The sequence below is a fragment of the Trichechus manatus genome, unplaced genomic scaffold (assembly GCF_000243295.1).
Source record: "Trichechus manatus latirostris isolate Lorelei unplaced genomic scaffold, TriManLat1.0 scaffold00006, whole genome shotgun sequence".
Lineage (NCBI taxonomy): Eukaryota > Metazoa > Chordata > Mammalia > Sirenia > Trichechidae > Trichechus > Trichechus manatus.
Genome location: NW_004443942.1, coordinates 35,179,331 through 35,202,599, shown reverse-complemented (window position 1 = coordinate 35,202,599; position 23,269 = coordinate 35,179,331). Strand labels below are relative to the sequence as shown.

Here is a 23,269-nt window from a genome sequence, read left to right as displayed (position 1 = left end):
AAAAAAATAGACAAGTTACTGCAATAGTACCTCTACAACAATGAGAAACTCAAATCCTTGAAGGAAAAAACTAATGTTTCCTAAATTTTATACATATATTTTTCAATCATAGTTTCATTAATTGTCACCACAAAAAGTCCTAGAAACCTAAAATCAAAGGAGAAAGGCCAATATATGCTACACTGCACCTAGACATCTCATCACTTTGTATGCAAGATGGCCATAAAAAGGATACAAACATACAAAGATAAATGAAAGTCTTGATAACAGCTCAATTAGAATTCCTTTAGGAGACACCACATAGTCAATTTTAAGAATGAATTATTTGCTAGTATTTACTGCCACAGCTATGTATACTCTGGCTGGGAAATAAACAAAAGGCTCATTTGGCTCATACGAAATCAAAATCAGCATACTGCATTATTCAGTTGGGAAGATACATAACTCAAAAATGCATTGGCTAGCCTAGAATATCCTTGAAAATGTTATATTAAAATGTAACCACTGTGGGTGGGATTAAAAATGACTTATCTTCTTTTTGGGGTTCTTATGTATCTCCCATATTTTTTGTAACAATCTTGAACTACTTCTGTAATTAGAAAAGCTACCACAATTAAACTATTTCTAGAAAAATTTACATGAATAAAATTTTTTTCTTTCACTTCTATAGCATCAGTAGTCAAGTGTGTAGAAAGAACTTTATTATATACTCAAGAGCCAATTTAGGTTTCCCTACTGTTTAGTTTAGTATGAAAACTGCTATAATACAAGTGAATTATTTTTGTATCATATAACCTCTGGCATTTGGACATTTTCTGGTGAGAATGGTACAAAGAACACTATTGTATAATGCTCAAAGACTAGCAAAGACCCAAACGAAAAGATGACATTAAAATTCAAAATGCTTCAGTAAAATTAGAAAAACAAACACTGTCACCTCTAGCACCATTATACATAGGTAGAAAATGGAGTGTAACAACTTGTCATAGAATCCAGGCAAAGCCCCAAGACTCCAAGATATTCATGCAGACTCAGGACAACACAAATAGCTACTTTGTCCACCTCTGCTCCACCCGCTACCCCAAAAAAACCTGCCTGGAGGAAACAGGATCTGAATTGAAGCAACTGAAAAACGAACCCACATGATTTAGAAGAAAACAATTTCTTTGATGCAAATGCCTTAAACAAGTTTTCAACTGGAACCATTAAAAATAATTTTAAAAATCATGGTATAATAGTGAAAAGAATTATATAAAGTAACGACAATGTTACACAATGCTTATTTTGGAGAAATTAGATGGTAACTCCATTGGAAGTCATACTAGAATGACACAGAGCACATTTCCTTTGGCGAGCTGTATAATTTGAGCTCTGTGGTACCAAGAATACAACTTAATTAGAAATTCTTAGAATCTTACCTGTATGGCTAACATAATATTTACTGCACAGGGGGTGGAAAGCTTAATTAGATAAGTTTTTAGAGTGCTTTGAGATCTGCAAGTATTATTTGATTCTCCTCTTTATTAATGGTTAAGCTTTTTGGAAGCAAAGAGCCCTCCTTCGAACCCCTCCCCTGCCCCATATTACTTAATCTTAAATGTAATTTCATACTATGGAAAAATAAAGTTTTTCCTTTTTGTAATAAATTCTGGTTAGACCTATGTTAAAATAATTTAACAAAAAAGAAAAGAACTTTCCAGAATAGAGAGCGACATGCCAATTAATAATCATGACTCTAGACCTGTAGTTTATAAGCTCTAAACAAAAATAAAGAGAATGTATATATCATCATAAACTGTTTTTCCTATAGGAATATGCTAAGAGTTTTCATTACTTCATTTTTTTCAAAATTGGCTGACTTCTCAAAAGTGACAAGATTAGAGTTCTCCAAAGATACTTTTACATTTTTACCCATAGGTAAGGCACTGCTCCAATAAGCTAGCTTCTCTTTGGGCTGGAAAGAAACTTAGAAACATTCTACAACTTCTCCCTCATTTTTGAAAGAAGAAAATCATGGAAGGAGTGATTGTCATAGAGTTTGGCAAACCCATCATTTTGTAGTTATGCCTGAAGCAGCCCATTACTATGAAACCCTAAGGGCTAAATGTACCAAATAATTTGGAAATTTTAGGAGTATAATGATTGCTGATTTCAAAATGGATTAAGAGACTCTAGATATTAACTTGGAATATGTTCATTTCATCCAGAAAAGCCCTGGGTGAGGGTGGGTGGTGAGGGTCATATTCTCCTTCTTGCCATTTATTAACTTCCTAATGTTGTTAACCTAAATTCCTGGGGCAGGGTGCGGAGGATATGGGGGAAGAACTGTTACCATAATCCCTAAATTAAATATAATTAGACTGCTGAACAGAGGTTCTTCTCACTGATTTCCAAATTAATAGAGGGCTCCCCCTGCTGGTACTGTTACATGCCAGAGGCAAATCCTTGTAGAAAAAGGAAACAGATGCTTCTCCCATGCTATTATCCATTCAAACATTTGTTATCTACTCCATGGGCAGGGCATAGCATTAGACACTTTGGTCTGAGAGACCTACAATGAATACATAGTCATGTCAGGAGAGAGAGAGAAAAGAAAAAGGCTTTTCAAAAGCATGTAAAGGGCCTGGTGTTCTGCATGCTTTGATTTCAGAGAATCATAGGGATAGGAAAGACTGATTTAATTTAATCATCTATTCTAATCCCTTAACTCCAGGAAGCAGTTATTCCGTTTGAATAGATGGAACACTTGGGGTCACATGGGACAGAGGAACTCAAATTCAAATGCCTAAAAGGGCCAGGTAGGTAAGGTAACTGAGTAAAGTCAGACAATAGGGACTAGTGGCAACTGTGGTAATCTGGAGAGTACAGTCCTAACTACTCAGTTGCTACTCACTTCTAGTCACTCGTTGCCATGCAGTAGTTGGCTCTGTGCTGCCCAATTTTCAGATTTTTTCCAACAGAAGCTAGAAATGTGGACAAGAAATTTCCCAATTCTGAAAACACTGCTTGAGTCAATCAAACTCTGTTGGTAGGCCACATTCAGCCCACAGATCATTGGTTTGTAATCTTTGGCCTAGAATCAGAAGGGGAACTCACCTTCTTCTCATTCCACTTCTTGGATACCCAAAGACAAGGAAGTTCTCACAACCAACCTCAGTGTAAATATCAACAATGATCCAAGTTCAGCCTTCTAAGGCCAAAAATAATAAGTATGATCTTTATTCCCAAAGAAGTAGAACTGTGATTTTTCAGTTTTTTAATTAATTCATTTATCTAGTCATAAAGTGTTGTATACTTGCCATATATGAGGCCCTGTGCGGGGATATGGCAAGGAAGGCTTACAGTCAGTAGAGTTTAAGAGGGACACTAAAGTAAAAATGAAAACACCAGGGAGGGGAAGACATGCAACACGCTATGAAACCACATGACTGAGGGACCTAATCTAGTCTGGAGTGGTCAGAGAGGCTCTCCACCAACCCATCCCCAAGTAAGTGATGTTTTAGTTGAGAACTGAAGGATGAGTAGAATTAGTAAAGCGGGGAGACAGGCAGCCTTCCATGGAAAGGGAACAGCCTGAGAGAACTCTAGGTTCAAAAGACTGAATGAAAGCACTTTACTTGGACTTGAGCACGGAAGGCTACAGGGAAAGAGGCCTGAGATGAAGCTAGAGAGACGGGCAGAGGCCAAATCTGGTAGGTCCTTCCTATAGGTCATACTAAAATTTTGGACTTGAGGGAAAGGAGAAATCATTGAAGATTTAACAGGGGTGTGATATGATGTGGTACAAAATAACACTCTGACTGCAGGAGGAAGACAAGTTGTCTGAAAAAGGCTGGTCAGGCTATTCTAGTAAGTCCCTGCTGAGAAATTGAGACAGGTGGAGTTTGGAAGGAATCACAGGATGACAAGTGAGCTGATTTGGGAAATACTTAAAGGGTAGAACCTACTGGCCTTGATTAGATATGTGTACATGTGTTTATGTGTTATGTCATGCTTCCCTTCTCTACACTAAACATCTCTATTTCTTTCAACCACTCCTGATAAGACATGGTTTCAAGTTTCCACCTTGGCTGAATATCTGATAAAAGACTATAAATTATTATCTCCTGCTTGAGACTTCTTTTTCTCCCAGATAAAGCAACTTCCACCTTATCCACCTACTACTGCAGCAGCTTCAGGGTTCAGTACCTTCTAAGTGAATGGTTCATCATCCTTAGGTAAGGGCTGCAGGCAGTTCAGGTAATACTGTCTGGGCAGTGCTCCTCTGAAAAGGACTGAAGAGTTTATGGTCTCTTGAAGTTCTAAAAATTGTGATTAAAGCAATCAAAGAACAGTCTGGACTAGAGAAGGAAGGCAACTGCCAAACTGGCAAATATAAAACAAGTGATCTCAAATAAAAAACAAACAGTACAAACAAGATCTATCTTAGAACTTGTCTTTGGATTGATATGGAACTCAGTGTACAACCTATTTGAAATTGGACCTATATTTACCTGCCTCTGGCATTGTGGCACTTCTCCCATTTTCCATGATTTCTTTAATAGTAATCAGTAGCAGTTCAACAAGTCCATTTGCAAACCCTCTCAGTGTTCTGGGATGGAAACCCCTCCAGGCATAAAACCTGAACTATTTTAGAGAAGTGTGATGGTTCAATATCATGAGGTTTAATTATCTCCAAATCCCACCACTGCTGGCCTGAGGTCATCGTTCTTGAGAGATTAGCCTTACCTTAGATTTTAGTAACAGAGCATCTGAAATCATAAGAGAAAAGCCCTGGCTATTCGGACTTTCTCTTCCAGTTTGGGACCTGATCCACCTGCCACATTGATCACCTATATAGAATTTCAACCGACTGATCTTTTTACGTTGGCATATAACTGCTCTACAAGGAACAAGAACAAGACTAAATTTAACCCTGAAGGATTTGAGAGCAAAACGGAAAAATCAGGCAACAAATCTTCTAAACACCACTAGGGTTGCCTCAACCACCAGTATTATACATGGTAAAAGGAAAGCTCAGTCAAGTAAGCCACTGAGAGACAACAAAGGAATAAGCCTAAATTAATGGGTGAGATTTTAAAAAGTGAAATAATCAGATGGAACTGGAGAAAAATAATCAGATGGCCTGGGAGAGTTAAACTGGACCCTATGATTAAACATCAGGTATCTATAGTTAAAACTGTTCTGGCTTATATTTCCTCCCCAGTATTCTTCTGGACCACAACGTAACCACTTCATCTGGTGATAAATTGCTATTCCTTTGGTCACCAGGTGCTCCGTGGAAACCCTATGGAGCAGTTCTACTCTGTCCTGTAGGGTCACTATGAGTTCGAATCAACTCGACAGCAAGGGATTTGGTTTGGTTTTAATGTGGAACGTGGGACTTCTGTAATTTTTTATAATCATCTAACCTACTGATCTGGGACAGAAGTATGTGGAGCTAAGCAATAACCTTGTGCCTGAAAGAATCTAGTGAAGCCAGATCATTCAATCAATGCTCATGGAGTAGCACAGGACTTACAAGAAGATGCAGGGGCCCTACCCATCAAACATCTCTGAATTAGTGGCACAGGCTCAAGGTGAAAAGGGCAAGCTGATTTCTCCAGTCTTTCGTGGTGTGCTACTCAACCATTCATCTTCTATCATGTGGTTTGGTGAGAAGATAAAACTTGGACTAACACTGATGGTGAGAAGAGACTGTTCTTCTTTCTTATATAAGCCTTTACCAGTACATTTATTGTGGTGCCAGGCTGCAGATATCCATGCCCTGGTTCCCTGATGTCCAAACCCACTGCCGTCGAGTCAATTCCAACTCACAGCGACTCTATAGGACAGAGCAGAACTGCCCCATAGGGTTGCGAAGGCTGTAATCTTTACAGAAGCAGATCTGCCACATATTTCTCCCACGGAGCAGCTGGTGGGTTTAAACCGCTGACCTTTCAGTTAGCAGCCAAGCATTTAATCACTGCACCACCAGGGCTCCTTTCCTTGATGTCCAGCCATCATAAAATCTTCTAAGATTCTGGAGTCAGACCAGTTTTCATCTTCTTTTAACTCACCCCAGGGCTCCAAAAGGCCACTGCTACTGGAAATGCAGCCCCGGCCCTGGCAATGTAACACATCAATTAAAGGAAAACAGGCGCGATTCATCAAAACAGACTACAGGGCAAACCACGGCAGCAAGCAAGAGCGCTAAACCTGGGAGCATCACACACACACAAAGTTCCATTGAGGTGATTTCTATTTCTCAGTCTAGATAAGATCAACACATATAAATACATAGGGCCATGCTACTCTACCACTAGAACTGCCTTTCTAAACTGTTGATTGGATCACGCCTTACTTCTACGTTAAAGCTTCCTATGGCTCTCCATCCTCTTGAGCACCACATTCAAGTTCCTGCACAATCAAGGCCTAACTGACTTCTTGGCCTTCTAGTTAGCCACTGTACATCACTCACTTCCCTCTGCTCTGGTTGAGCCATCTTCCTATCTGAATGGTCACTAGTAAACTGTGCTACAGAGACTATGACTACAGTGAGCCTGCCTATAGCATAGCAAAAATAGGCTACCTGCCAGATGATATCAGTTCCATAATGAATAAATTAAAAGTTCTGATTATTTTCCCATTAAAAAGTGTACACCACAAAGGCATAGGAAAATTCAGATTTACACTTCAGATAAATTAAAGATGATTATTTTGCTTAAAGAAGAAGTATTTTAAATAGCAAACTCCCTGAGTATTCTGAAATGGGATTTGGTTTGCAAAAAAAAAAAAAAAAAAAGGCTTACCTATAAATTTTTTTAAGTATATATTCAGTTCTTCTGTTGGTGACACTTCACAATAACCCGGTTACCAAGTGTTTCATAAATTAGCATTTGTCTCCACAAATTCATTTCATGGGAACAAGTGTACAGGCCAATGGGAAAACAGAAAGTGGAAGAAGAAGAATGCAGAAGCAGGAGAGTATTTTATAATTTGTCAAGATATTGGGACTGGTGCCAATTATTTCAGCATTATTTTTTTAAAAATTGAAAGTTGTTCTACAGTGCTGTTGGATTTATGCTGTTTTATAAAGAGGAGCACTTTGCCTCTTGCACTACTCAGTCTCTATGCAAGGACGTGATGTGATCACCACCAGCACACGCCAATCTGGGATCAGATGCTGGATGAAGGACGAGTCTGTGGTCATGGAGCACAGCAAGCTGACTGGGTCTCACAGGGATAAAGGTCAGGACCTTGACCTATTAATATTAGTATTCTGCAGACTGATAGCCCCAAATGAATGTTTTAGGGAACAGAAAGGGCCAGGGCTTTATATGATCGGCGTATGCATACACAGAAGTGCAGATAACAGGAGGTTTTAAGAGTAAATACTAATGTGCCTAGAGTAAAAACCCTATCTGATGGGAGTTAAAATTATCAGAAAACTAACTTGCAGCTAGTGGTAACAATTCTATAAAATAAAACTTAAACACGTGAACGTATTTTTCATCACAGCTGATTATAGGATATTATGAAACACATGTATATAGTTTTAACAATATTTTTAAGCATTTGATCAAATATACTAGAAGAGATTTTATCAAAAAAGTAGTACACACTGGTCACTTCCAAAGGAAAAGTTATAAAACATTTAAACTATAGACTAGAAGTGATGTTAATTTTGATCAAAACACTTTGCTTGCTAAAACAAAATCAGTTGCATATATTTTTAAAAAATCTTCATCAGTTCTACAATTAACAAAACAGTAACAGTTTTAGGGACGTTCCTATGATCTGGGTACTACTCTCAGGTTTACATGTACTACCCTGTTTAACTCTCACAGTGAGACAGAATTATCATCTTCAATTTACAGACCAAAAAAAACAAAAAAAATTGAAGCACAGAGGTTAATTTGCCTAAGATAATATAACTAATAAATGATAGTTATTTAATTAACTTTGAAGTTCATACAGATTATTAAAAAAGACATTACATTTATACAAATATGTAAAGAAAATGCCTTTAAAGCTATGTTGTTGTAGGGTTTTCCTGACTCCATTCCAACTCATAACAAATCAATGTGACAGAGTAGAAATGCCCACATGTTTTCTTGGCTGTAATCTTTATGGAGGTAGATCGCCAGGTCTTTCTTCCACAGAGCCTCTGGGTGGGTTCAAACTGTCAGCCTTTCAGTTAGGAGTCAAGCGCTTAACCACTGTGTCACCAGGGCTTTATTTTAAATACACAGATATATTAAACATGTTTTAAAAGCAATTTTGTGATATGGAAATATACTCAGAATTCAACTTGTTCACTCATGTACGTGCATTTAAACTGAATCTTATGAGAGAAAAAAACTTGGTTAATAACACCAACAAAAAGATACAGTCGGAATGATTATTTGTCTTTTTTGCAACATAATTCCTTTGAGCTGCCTTTAAGAAGCAAGCTACCAAAATATGATTTGTCTTACAAAAATTAAACTAATAAATTTTAAGCAACACATATATTACACAGGGAGAAGCATAGCCATATATGTAAAGTTTGATAAGGTATAAGATTAAAGCGTTCTTGGACTTGAAATCAACCATTTAAGAGTTATAGTTTTTTACAGGACATCAAGATGCGAGAATTTTTACTTAAACATACGTAACAGAGAAAAAGAGCAAGACTATGCCATTAGTAATATTTAATAATTAAGTACTTATTCATATTTATCTGATCAACTGGAATACTTTAAAGATAAACAGTTTTGATTTCCTTAAACTAGTATACATGAGAGGAGCCCTGATGGCACAGTGGTTAAGAGCTCAGCTGCTAACCGAAAGGTCGGCAGTTCGAATCCACCAGCCACTCCTTGGAGACCCTGTGGGGCAGTTCTGCTCTGTCCTATAGGGTCACTATGAGTTGGAATCAACTCAGCGCCAACAGGTAGTATACATGAATTATTGAAAATGGACTTGTATTTCCATAAGTATGTTCAAATTTAAGGTATCTGACATTAAATTTTTATTTTCCAGTCTAGTATGTATAATCAAGGTATGGTATCTTATTGTAATTACTGTTAAAACATAAGGATAAATGATGCTCAGATTCTCATATTTGCTACCTAACTTTTCTTATAGCAGATATTAGTTGAGTTAGTCTTTTGCTAGCACATAGGTGACATGGCTATGAAGCAGCTAGACTAGTTTTTGGGGCTAACGAAAGTCACTCTCATTACTTTATAATCCCAAACTCCTTATACAATGCTTTTGTCTTACAATACTTAACTCATCAACTTATGTATCACAGGGGAGACAAAATGAAACAATTTATCAGTGATGAATTTCATGTAGATGAAAACATTATAAAAATTAATCTTCAGACTATTTCTATAGTCCTAGTGCCTACCATAGTAGTTGTACATAGGAGGTATTTAATAAATACTCAGTCGTCAAAAAGCAAAAAAAATACAGACATCTGTTTGGTGCTCAGGTCTTTCTACTTCCTGAAGACATAAGGAAATAGACCATTTCCCCATACCTCAATGGAATAAAACTAAAAGTTAACCAGAAAGTCAAAAAATCTAATCATTTGCATATTAAAATTATTCTTCTTTCCCCCACTACAGATGCAAGAAAAAAAAAAAGATTCTTTGCACTTTCTGTCTGATTGTGGCAGCCAAAACTGAATGAGGGAATATAGGGATTACTAAAAATGGGGAAAAGGAAGGGTAGATATATTTTATAACTCAGAAATAACCTTGTAAACAGTGAAGAATGAGTTTTACTCCACAAAAGTACTGCTAAAATCTCAATTTACACGAAAAAAACAAAAACAAAAACAAAAAAACCTCTACTTTGAGACTTTCAATTTGGAGCTGGTGGAAGAAAACAGTTTTATTTCCTTCTCTCCAACAAACATTATCCAAAAACCATAAGTAGAAGAGGAAATAAAATTCCATCTTTAATAAAGCTAGGATATACCTATACCACCATGCTCCCACAACATTAAGTAGTGAGAGGCTCAGGGGAGCAGAGGATGCTCAATCCTAAAAGTTCCAGCAAGGGAGCACAGGGCACCAATGAAAAGCAAGCCAATGTGCTATGAAGAACCTAGAACAGGTCAGGAATTAGAGGTATAAACGGAGGTATAAAATATCCCAGAAGAAAGAAGGGGGCCAGGAGAAGATCCAGAAAAAGAGGAATTTTTAAAGGCCTCCATAAGAATCGCTCAGGTCTCTGCCCATCCCTGTGTAGTGAACACAGATTAACCACCTCCTCCTCCCTCCCAGCCCTCTTTCATTTCCAGAACATCCAGTGGCCAGTCTAATTACACTTTGCAGGCAGGAAAATGGAGGATCTCTGCTTGGAAACCCAAAGAAGCCCCAGACAGAAGATCATAAGATACTCACAGTTGGGGAAACTCTTGGAAAAATCCAACTGGCTACCTTATTACCCTACACTGAAATCCACCATTTTTAAAGCTCCATCAATGTAGCCTGGGTTTCTAAACCTCACTCTCAAATATGAAAAAATAGCCAACAATCACCAGACTTTTGGGTCACACTTCTAATATGAAAATAGAGACCAAGATAAGATAAAAGAAACCTGAGTAAACAGAAACAATGCAGGGAGCAGAAGAAAGCTACAAAAGCAAATAAGATCTTATTAGGAACCTTAGAAAGATAAACTATTATACCCATGAAACAAGAACAGGATGCTATAAAAAAGGAACAACTAGAGAACAAAAACAGATGCTTGAATAGCCTGGTTAGATTGAAACAGGATGTTAGAAGACTATTGGATGGGTGCCTCCAGGAGAAAAATCAAAACCAATAAAATGATACTGAAGAAAATTACATTACAAGGCATTTTACAGAGCTGCTGGAGGTACAGGAGAACTCAGAGATTCATATAAACTAAGAAAATTTTTTAAATTAAGCAGTTATTAACTCCAGGACAAACTAACAGTTATACACAAAAGGAAATGTTATCATGGCCCAAAATTTGGCTTAGCAAGAAACAATATTTATATAGTCCTAACACTAAAAACAATGAATAGATTTAATAAAAATTTGAGAAAGAATTATATTGGGAGATTAAGAGATGGGGAAGAGGCAATGATGGGGATAAAGATCACTTCTACAATAACAGAAAATCAGTAGAAATGCCTAAATTGATGAATTTAAGAATCAATAGGACATAAATACTATTTTGGAGCGCTGGTGGCACACTGGTTACGAGCTTGGCTGCTAACCAAAAGGTGGGCAATTAGCATCCACCAGCCACTCCTTGGAAACCCTATGGGGCAGTTCTACTCTGTCCTATAGAGTAGCTATGAGCCGGAATCGACTCGACGGCAATGGGTTCAGGTTTTTAATACTATTTAGAAGTACAGTGATAAGTATCAGAAGAAACAGCTAAAGCGGTTAAACAGCGGCAGGCACATAGTAAATACTAAAAAAGTTAGCTATTATTATCATGGGAAGGGAGAGGAATGAGATGACCAGATATAAATTAAGCATTAAAAAAAGTCTACATAATAATTAAAAAAGTTAGAAAATTTAATGAGAAAGAGATCTCACAATAGTGACAAAAACTATAAAATTTTTATGACGAAACATAGGAAATGTGTAAGATTGATACGGAGCAAATTCCAAAACTTTCAGGAAAAACATAAAAGGCCTGAATAAATAAAGTATGCTATTTTACTAGAAAGATACAATATTGTAGATGCCAATTCTCTCACACTAATCTATAAAATTTAATGCAATTCTCACAAAAGTCTTAATGAAGTTGCAAGTGTGTATATGCATGCATATGTAGTAAGGAGATCTTGACAAGTTCAGTCACAAGGTGATCTGGAAGAATAAATTAAGATGACAAAGAAATTTTTTAAATGTGGGAAAGACATGTCTAATAGATATGAAACAACAGGTAATCAAAATAGAGCAAAAGAAAAGAAAAAAATAGACAAATGGAACAGAAAAGATAAAATTTCCATTTCCAGATTGTGGGAAAAGGACAGATAATTGAAAACTTAATCACTTAGTTATCCATTTGGAAAAAAAAATTAAATTAGAAATTAGATTGCTATTTCACACCCTTTACCAAAAAAAAAAAAGATGGCTTAATGATCCAAACAAACAAGCCAAAAAAAAAAAAAAAACCACAAAACTATAAAGCTAAGTTAAGGAAAATAAAGGAGAATATTTTTATAAAATTATTTTATCTTGGAGATTGGGAAGAGATTCGTGTGCAGAACACAAAACCTGGCTGCCACAAAGGAAAAAGACAGTCAGGCTTACCATGTGAAAAAATAAAACTTATATATGACAAGAGACCATAACCAAAGTTAAGATATAAAAATGAGTCTGGGAGAAAATATTTGCACAATATGTAACAGTGTTAAGATCCAAAATGCATGTTAAGAGCCCTAACAAATAAATTTAAAAAGGCAAATCATTTAATAGAAATGGGCAAAGACAAGAAAAAGCAACTCACATTATAAATACAGAGACACTGGGAGGGACACTCAAAGAATAATTAAAAGAATGCAATTAAGTAATATGCCACTCATTGCTGAATAGACAGATAAATTTACTCTTAATTCATTATATCTAATGTAAAAAAGAATGTAGAAAAATACATTCTGGTATAATGTTGGTAAAAATGCAAATTAGAACAAGTGTTTTGTGGAAGGCAATTTGACATCAACAAAATTTGAAATGTAAAAACCTTTTAGCCAAGCAATTGCACTTCTGTAAATCTGTCCTACAGAGCCACTCATTTAAGTGTGCACAAGCACTGAAGAATTGTTTTTAATAGCAGGGAAAAAAATACACATACCACAACAATAAATCTGTCTGCCTGTTAATATAAATGGAGTAGGCGAGGGTACAGGTGGAAGGGGGGCTTTCACTGTTTACTTCCTACATTACTAGATTGCTTTGTTACAATGGGTACATGTTAGTTTTAAAATTAAAAAATAAAGTTGCTTTTATTTTTGTTGTTGTTTGCAAAGAAGTAAGGAACCAGCTTCTTGTCCCAAAGCAGAAGTTTGGCGTTTCATACTAAGAAATCACTAAATTTAAATTAAACTAAAAGTATTTACACTATAGTGCTATTAATCTAATACAATGTTTCAACCTACACAGTATCTTTCTACATTTAGACTTCTTATGGATTTGAAAAAGTGCTTCCTTACCCTTATTCCAAATTCAGCCTGTGCTAATGAAGGGGAAGAAAAGCATAAATAATTCAAATGCCATTTTTCACTGGCTTTGGAAAACACTGTATGGTAAAAAACAAAACAGTATCTACCTAATTATAGGGCTTAAATAAGGATGTTATAACTAATTAGAATTTCTGAGCATTCTCCCAGACATCTAGGTAGCCACAAGGGGTAATAACATACCTACATCTGAACAATAGTTGACTGAAGTGAACAAACTGATTATGCCAATGTTTACATAGAAAGCACTGAAAAGTATGACATATTTATAAAGAGGGCTGCTTACCTTACAAACAGAAACAACATTGATATTTATCAGTTTCCTGATGGTCTGCAAAAAAATATTGACAGCATTATGTAGATTTGAAAATGGAAGTGACCATATTAGAAATATATGTAAGTAACCTAAGGATGTGTCGAAAGTTTCTTAGATATTGCCAAGACCTTGGAAAAATGGTAGGAGTTGGGGTAGAGGGGCAGATTTTATTTTACTTGCAGTACTATAGTATTTTTCTACCAACAGCAGCGATTCATCCTAACGTGTAAAATCCAAGGTATATGCGCAAGTTAAATCTGGAAGCAAAAAGACACACTAAATGTAAAATAAACTGAACACTTGCAATTTCTGCTCTGTTAATATGGAGAACAGAAATTATTGTCTGTAAGATTTTCAATAATTTTTAAAAATTTACATGTCCCTTCAATAACATGCTTTTCTAGTTTTTATTAAAGGATTATACATGCTTTAAGGATATAGCTTTCAGTTTGGTAGAGGTGGTCCATCTGAATCAACCATATTGCTATATTAACATATTTATGACTTTTAAATTGATCCTTAGGATCCTAAAACTTAAAGCAGAGCTGTTTTGATATAATGATAATAATAACTAGAGCTATTATTGAATCTGGCCCTGTACAAATGAGGTTATATTTTCTCATTTAATCCTTCCAGCATCCCTATGGAGTTGCCTGTTTATGGACGAGGGAACTGACATTCTGTGGTTGAGATCATCCCCAGGGTAACTCAGGTAGTCAGCAGAAAAGCCAGAGTGTGAACCCTCAGGCAGCTGGGCTCTAGTGCTCATAATCTTAATCATTATACTCTACTGCCTGATCAATGCCTGCATGCATTATTTTTGTTACCATAACATACAAGAAAAACTCACATTATCCAAGTCAGGAATATCCAGAAAGTATTCAGGATACTCATATGACATTCCCACGTTGTTCACTGAAATAAGACAAGATCATTAGTTGGCTAATTAATATATTTTAAAGATGTATTAAAATAATAGGATTGAAGATATTAAGACTAAAATGATATATACAATTACAGAAAATACTGTTTATGGCTGGAAAGTGACCTTTCCCATAGCTTTCTACCCATTCTTAAAAGTCCAGTTCAATTGTCACCTCCTTCATTAAGCCTTTCTGTGCGTCCCACCCAATCCCTGACAAAGGGACTCATATTCTCCTCTCAGTTACCACAGTCCCTTGGAATATGCATATTCTACCTTTGTAGTACAGTTATTGGTAGATATTACATAATCCCTCTTTACATCTTAAATTTTCATAGCATAGTAGAAAGAGCAGAAGGTACTGTAGGAGACTGGAAACTTGAGTTCTAGTTTTAAGTGTTTCAGAAAATGTATGACCTGGGATAAGTTACCTAAGACATGCACCTAAGATTCTTCATCTCTAAAATGAGAGCTCATTTATTCATTCAACAGATATTTGCCACACACCTGTGGGCAAGACATGTGCTAAGAACTAGAAAAACCAGAAAGAAAAAGATAGTTTCTGGCATCGTGGAGCATATAATCTAGTAGGAAGACACTAAACAAAAAGAATTAAACAATTATGTCATTATAAAGTACAGAATGCCAAGGGAGCCTATTCCTGGAGAGCCTGACCTCATCTGGGAAATAAGGGAAGGCATCTTTGTGGAGCCCAAGAGGGGGCGGTCAGACTAAGTGGTCTCTGATATCATCAACCCCATACTAGCCCATAAGGCCTGGAAAGTAAGAGGTCATATCTTAATCTGCCTTGATTCCCCACCATCACCTAACCTAAGGCTGGGGTTACAAGACAATCAAGAAGATATGAATACATGTATATGTAATTAGGTACATGATTTTAGTACTCAGATTTCCTAGGCCCTGGAAAGACAAAGACAAACCCAGAAAAAGGAGCATTTGCAGGTATCTAAATAAATAAAATAGCTTGGAATTTATTTTAGCTAAGTAAATCATCTAATGGATAATCTAAATGTATTCAGACCAACAAATTATGATCTGGGGCTCCCTGGCATCCATTTAAGTCATCTACACCCTCATAAATTATAGTTGATTTATTAATGGTGTTCTTTATTCAGTTTTTTCTTGCTTCTTCCAGAATTTACAGACTATAATAATAAAGCCAACAATTATCCAGGGCTTATTAGGTACCAGGGACTGTTATTGATGATATATAAATATATATGTGTATATGTAGTTATATATTTTAATACACATACACATTTAATCATCACAACAACCCTATTAGGTAGTTCCTATTATTATCTCTCTTTTACAAATTAGGAAACTGAATTTCACAGAGGTTAAATGATTTGTCCAAGGTCATAGAGCAAAGTAAGGCTGGGATTCAAACTCTGGGAATTTACTTCAGAATCTGGGCTCTTAACCACTATGCTAAAGTTGTCATATGCCTTCATCCAGTATGCAATTCAGAAAAATATCAGGAATAATTGGATAATAAACAGAAATCTGATAGCAATGTTTAATAAAACTATAAAGTATTAGAAAAGAAAAATTTCAGTGGCAAAAAGATAATGAAATTATGATCAGTCAACTAAAGCTTATAAGAAATTGTGCCAGATAAACCAGATAGTAGGAAAAGTAACTTTTTCAATGGGCTAACAAAATTAGTAGCTCAAAGGAACTCAATAAAGTTTCTATATTTAGCTGCAACCCAGTCACTTGGGGCTGTGATTCTCAAGATTTCACCTGCAAAATTCGGTCGGGATGGCTTTAACAAGATCATTGAAACCTGTCTGAAAATCTGTAAGCAAAGGATTATGGTGAAGCAAACTGTATTTAATTAGGATCCATGCCCATCTGAATAGGGATAGTATCTAAACATAATTAATAACAGCAGGTCCAAGTCCATTTTTATCCTATTTAATAGGGTCTCTACCCACCAGGGATCCTAGGAATCAATTCTGTAAAAGATCTGTTAACAATTAAGCCAAAACTAGTTGAAAGTGAGGCTTTATGTTCACTTGCGCTTCAATCATCTACAGAAGTATAAATGAATAATTTATTTACAGTGCGACTGAAAGAAACAGCAACACCTAAATATCTGTTAAAATGCAAAATATTCTTTACAAAGACTATAACTATATATTCTTTACAAAGTCAGTGCGAGATAATAGAATCCTCAGAGACAAGGTTTTGCCAAATTATAACAACAGTCAGGATTAAAAAAAAATTCCACCAGGTATATCTCCCATCTCTCTCCCATATTTAGAACACTTTGTCTTCAGATTTCTTTCTAACCCATGGAAATATTAATGATATATTTCAAAACGTTAACGAAAACAGTATCATTATAAATCTTTTAAAATTCAGATTTTGGTTTAAAAAGAAAATTGCGAACTTTGTAAGCAGTCCAGACTTTGCAATTTTAACACACACCACAAGTACAAAGTCAAGCTAAGGAAGCCCATGCACAACTAAACGAGCAGGGAAGTGTTACTCTGGTTAAGGCTGTGTTAACGACAGGAAATCTTCAGCTCTGTCTCTGCTAATTGAGCAAAGGAAAGCTATCAAAGCTATCTATTCACATAATGAAAATGTAAACATCTACTTAACATAGCTGTATTAGAAAACATGTTTAACATGTTTAACACTGAGACCTTCAGCTCAAAGAAATAAATAGATCATGTATAAGGAATAAGGAGCCCTGATAGTGCAGTGGTTAAAGCAATTGACAACTAACTGAAAGGTCGGCAGTTTGAAACCACCAGTGGCTCTGCGGGACAAAGAGGTAGTGGTCAGCTTCGGTAGAGATTTAAATCCTTGGAAACCTTATGGGGTCGTTATGAGTAACGGATATGCTTTTACAACGAAAAATGCATACAGGAAAAAAAAGTTAAAGCTGGACTAGATCTTTCAGAGCATCAAGTTCAATTTTATGAGGGTAAGTGCATGCCAAGGTCATACTGGCAGTCTGTCCTGTACTAGAGATTAGGATTCCTAAATCCCTTGTGTTCTCTCCAGGACTCTAAGAATCTCTTCTGCTTTATTAGTTCCTCATTTTGCTTGTGAATGCATGCTACCCATAATCTCTCCATAATAAGTAATCACTTCAGAGTGCTATCATTTATGAGTATAGAGAAAAACAACTGTTGCTTTCAAATAGCTATTTCCACAAACAGCAGTATAGTGCGAATCTTTTGAAAAGGCAAACCCAATTTTATTTTGAGACACTAGGTGGCAGCAATAACCAAATGGCAGGCAGAAAGCTTTCTGGGAACTGCAAAAGGAGGAAACCAGGCTTTGGGTAAGGAGTGAAGGAGAGAAATATTTCTGTTATAGTACAATCTCATTAAGAGTGGGTGCATGCAATGCCATCTCTGTATATTACTGGATTCGTTATAGGATTCACCAAACCAAACAATGCCACCAGTTGTTCCAACATTATTCAGATAGTCAAAATCCCTTTTAAATGGTAATATTTTAAATTAGCATTAAAAATTGGTTCCTTAGTGAGTTTTCTTGAATTCTTAAAGTGAGGCTCCAGAAACAGTTAAATTTTTCTATTCAGTGACTTTCAAAACCCTTTTACTCCTGTAACCCAGCATGTCCTATCCTTTCAGAAAATATAAGATGTCCATGTAATCTCAGAACTCCCACCACTATCCCTATGAACGCCGCAGGACCTTCAGCAGTAATAAAACCTTTCCCATCAGTCTCTCATTTGAATTCTAAGATTGGGAAGGGCTCAACAGAAGAGATGGAGCACACAGAGAACAGAGATGAAGACAGACCAAGAAGAAGGACAAGGTGAGCGGAAAGAGAATGTGGTGGTGCACAGAGAAGCAGTTCTAATACAGCTGACCCTCTCAGGCAAGGGCAATCAGTGAGCTGCGTTCAGCAGCACAGCTCTCTAGGTCCTCCATCTGAACTTGAGATATTAGTGTTGTGTTTTAAAAATCCAGAATACCCACAGAGTAATTCTTAATGTTACATAAATTCTAAACTTTATCATACTAGGTTTTTAAAATCATTTCCATATCTCATACTTAAAAAAAAAAAGAATGTATGACACATGTAGAATGAGATCTCTGTTTCTCCTAAATTCATTTGCTGCTACAGCTGACCTCACTGGATTTAGAATCCTCTATCAAAACCAGCTGCTATAGAGATAATAATGTCATTAGAGAATTAGATTTTTGGTATCTGGGCTGGGCACAAAGGAGAAGCAAACAATAAATTGCTAGAAAATAAAAATCCATTTGTGTAACCACAGTAATAACAGAGACAGATAACCACACACAGGTCAGCGTCAACCTGTTTCTTGTTCCACATGAATCAGAGACATAAAAAATTAAGGTGGCTTAAAGATACATTCCCTGGTGGTTGGGCTCCCAACATGTATCAAATAATACAAAGTATTTATTCTTCTCTCCTCTGTTTCCTTCTCATTATATCCAATTAGAAACTGTTCTTCAGTCAAAGATTAGACAGATTTATAGGGCCAACAGTAACACATGTGAGGAATGGGCTTTGTAGTTCAGTCATGCATATGAGGGTAATGGGCACACTAGCCCAAAAGCAAAGATGAGAAGGCAGGAAGGGACAGGAAAACTGGATGAATGGAAACAAGGAAATCAGGGTGGAAAAGGGGAGAGTGTTGACACATCACTGGGTTGGCAACCAGTGTCACAAAACAATGTGTATTAACTGTTTAATAAGAAACTGATTTGCTCTGGAAATTTTCACCTAAACAACAATTTTTAAAAAAAAATTGAGGAATAACAAAAAAAGAAAATGTTATGTTTACATTTCTGTCACATTTGTAGTTAGGTGTCCTAATCCAATTTAAGCACTCAAATTAACCAAAGAAACGGAAAGCCTATTGTTGTTGTTGTTAGGTGCCATTGAGTCGGTTCTAACTCCTAGTGATGACCCCACGTACAACAGAACGAAACACTGCCTGGTCCTGTGCTACCTTCACGATTGTTGCTATGCTTGAGCCCATCGTTGCAGCCACTGTGTCAATCCATCTCCTTGAGGGTCTTCTTCTCTTTCACTGATCTTCTACTTTACCAAGCATGATGTCCTTCTCCAGGTATTGGTCCCTCTTGACAACATGTTCAAAGCACGTGAGACGAAGTCTCGCCATCCTTGCTTCTGAGAAGCATTCCGGTTGTACTTCTTCCTAGTCAAATTTGTTTGTTCTTCTGGCAGTCCACAGTATACTCAATATTCTTCACCAACACCCATAATTCAAAGGCATCAATTCTTCAGTCTTCCTTATTCACTGTCCAGTTTTCGCATGCATATGAGACAATTGAATACAATGGCTTGGATCAGGTGCACCTTAGTCCTCAAAGTGACATCTTTGCTTTTTAACACTTGAAAGAGGTCTTTTGTAGCAGATTTGCCCAATGCAATGCATAGTTTGATTTCTTGACTGCTGCTTCCATAGGTGTTGATTGTGGATCCAAGTAAAATGAAATCCTTGACAAGTTCAATATTTTCTCCATTTATCATGATGTTGTTTATTGGTCCAGTTGTGAGGATTTTTGTTTTCTTTATGTTGAGGTATAATCCACACTGAAGGCTGTAGTCTGATCTTCATCAGTAAGTGCTTCAAGTCCTCTTCACTTTCAGCAAGCAAGTTTGTGTCATCTGCTTATGGAAGGTTGTTAATGAGTCTTCCTCCAATCCTGATGCCACGTTCTTCTTCATATAGTCTAGCATCTCGGATTATTTGCTCAGCATACAGACTGAATATGTATGGTGAAAATACAACCTGATGCACACCTTTCCTGATTTTAAACCACACAGCATACCCTTGTTCTGTTCAAATGACTATATAGACTCTTGGCCTATGTACAGGTTTTGCATGAGCACAACTGAGTGTTCTGGAATTCCCATTCTTTGTGATGTTATCCATAATTTGTTATGATCCACACAGTCAAATGCCTTTGCATAGTCAATAAAACACAAGTAAACATCTTTCTGGTATTCTCTGCTTCCAGCCAAGATGCATCTGACATCAGCAATGATATCCATCGTTCCACGTTCTCTTCTGAATCTGGCTTGAATTTCAGATAGTTGCTGTTGATGTACGGCTGCAACTGCTTTTGAATTATCATCAGCAAAGTTTTACTTGTGTGTGATATTAATATTATTCAATACCTTCTGCATTCTGCCGCATCATCTTTCTTTGGAACAGGCACAAATATGGATTTCTTCCTGTCAGTTGGCCAGGTAGCTGTCTTCCAAAAGTCTTGGCATAGACAAGTGAGTACCTCCAGCGCTGCATCCATTTACTGAAATATCTCAGCTGGTATTCCATCAATTCCTGGAGACTTGTTTGCCACCAATGCCTTCAGTGCAGCTTGGACTTATTGGAGTTCATTAGTAAAAACCGATTAGGAAAAAAAATGCTACCATCTCATTATAATTCAAAATGAACTGAATTTTTAAAATGTAGACTTCACTAATAGTGTATATATAAACATGGGGGGGGAATTCCTCCTGTCTTAAGCTTTTGAACAAAGAGTAGGGACTTCAGAGTCCAACAGACCCGAGTTTCAGCCCTGGCTCTACCACTACCAGCTCCTAAGAAAAGGCAAGTGACTTCACACAGTTAAGTCTCAGCTTCCTCGTTGTATATAAAATAAGGATAATAATTTAAGAACTAAATGAGATAATATGCATGAAATCACTAATATCTGGGACATATTAATATCTGGGACATATTAATATGCTAATAAATGGAGGAGGAAGAATTGTTGTTATTGTCTGTGATTATCATTTATTCAGCAAATATTTATTGAACTCCTATTGTGTGCCAGCCACTATTCTAGGTGTTGGGATGGAGCAGAGTCTCCGACAGTCAAGATCTTTGCTTTTATTATATATGACCAGTGTCAAAGTGGAGAGCCTTCTGAAAGACAGAGGCCAGGGCAGCAGTTAACCAGGATAGCTGTTTATACTAATTCAATTCATCGTAATTGCTCCTCTGCCCTCTTTATTTTATTCAAGTCAGTCTAGTCTTACAGTCCACAGAGAGTTTGGAAAGTGATGCTGAGAAAAATTCCTTCTTTGCCTTATTTAACATATTGCTGTAGCTAGCACATGTTCATACTCTGACAGATGATATTTGGAACACTATGTAAAACATTTTGCAAACTTTACAGTTTTCATACACTTGTGAAAAGCAATTTCTAAATAAAAGAGAGTTTACAAAGCTTTAAATTTGCAGTGCCTTTAATCAGAAATTGAAAATTAAGATGGAGTCAGAAGCAAAACAATAGAACATTTCATTTCTACTGTTTAATTATAAATTGCTATGTGAGCCTTATGACAAAACTAGATAAGAGTTGCCATACATAAACTTGGAAGAAGGCATGAGTAGAGAAGGATAACATGGCTGGTAGTTAAATCATACTAATTGGAGAAACATTTAGGAATTTCATGAATTATGGTCCTATTTACATTTCTGAAATTACAGCTAATTACTCAGTTTTTAAGTTAAAGGTTCTGCTTTAATACTATTAGTGGTTTTTGAGTAAAAGGAAATACATTTGAATTTTAAAAGTCTTATGCTCACTTTAGAAATTCAATCTCAGTCAACACATCTAATGGAACTATAAGGCACTGAACTTAGTCTGATAATGTTCCTGATGAGTTTCCTATTTAAAGAAAAAACAAAAGTCTATGTAGCTATCCCCTTGCCACGAATGGCTATACCAGGCTTCTTCTACCTCATTCAACACAAAGGAGGCTTCCTTCCAGCAAAGAAGGGCATTGCACACCAAGAGATCCAACCAGCTACTTGAATCTCGCAGCTCTCACAAGCTTAACATGTCCCAAAGTGAAATTATCCTTTTTCTCTACAGAATTTGCTCCTGATCCAAGGTTTCCCGTCTTAGGGAAATAGCACCTAACTGTCAGGTCAGACCTGAAAGTTGCTAATTACTAGTCAGGGTGACCTAGAGGATCCCTGGGTGGCGCAAACAGTTAAGTGCTGTGCTACTAACCTAAAGGTTGGCAGTTCAAACCCATACAGAGGTGCCCCAGAAGAACGGGCTGGCGATCTGCTTTCCAAAAGGTCATGGCCATGAAAACCCCATGGAGGGCAATTCTACTCTGTAACACATGGAGTCACCATGAGTCAAGAATGACGGCAACTGATAGTGGTACTGGTGATTGTGGTGGTGACCTTGGAGAATGTATTTAACCTAAGTCTGTTTCTTCTCTGTAAAATGGGCATAGAAATATTAATATCTATTTTATAGGATGGAAAACCTGGTGGCGTAGTGGTTAAGAGTTTGGCTGCTAACCAAAAGGTCAGCAGTTCGAATCCACCAGGCGCTCCTTGGAAACACTACAGAGCAGTTCTACTCTGTCCTATAGGGTCGCTATGAGTCAGAAATCAACTCGAAGGCAATGTGTTTGGTTTGGTTTTGGATTTTATAGGATTGTTGAGGATTAAATGAGATTCATGTATATAAATGTCTTGGCATGGTGAATGACATATAGAAAATGCTCAATGAATCTTGGCAAATAATAATTTTTAAAAAATTATTATTATTATGCACTCTTTCTGCCCTTCCCTCGTCAGAACTTGGTCCTGTTTCTATTCCCTGAACATTTCTCTAGTCAGTCCAGTTGTACTCCTGTCCAATGAATATAAGCCATCACCATCTTTTGTTTCATTGCTTCAGTAGCAATACTGGTCTCCTTGTATCAGTTCATCAATTCTTGCCCTCTTCCACTTGGGAGACAGAACGATCTCTCTAAAATTCTAATATGACGTCAGCTC

General features: G+C 36.7%; 1 protein-coding gene across 1 annotated transcript in view; it reads right to left on the bottom strand.

The window, feature by feature from the left end:
- The window catches only part of LOC101359858 (very-long-chain 3-oxoacyl-CoA reductase), a 164,570-nt gene that overhangs the window by 9,590 nt on the left and 131,711 nt on the right, over nt 1-23,269 (bottom strand). Inside the window, exons 5-6 of the mRNA XM_023738525.1 lie at nt 14,371-14,435; nt 13,491-13,535 (exon numbers count right to left, since the gene is read on the bottom strand). Of these exons, the coding sequence (XP_023594293.1) occupies nt 13,491-13,535; nt 14,371-14,435 (110 nt within the window). The remainder of the gene's footprint in view (nt 1-13,490; nt 13,536-14,370; nt 14,436-23,269) is intronic.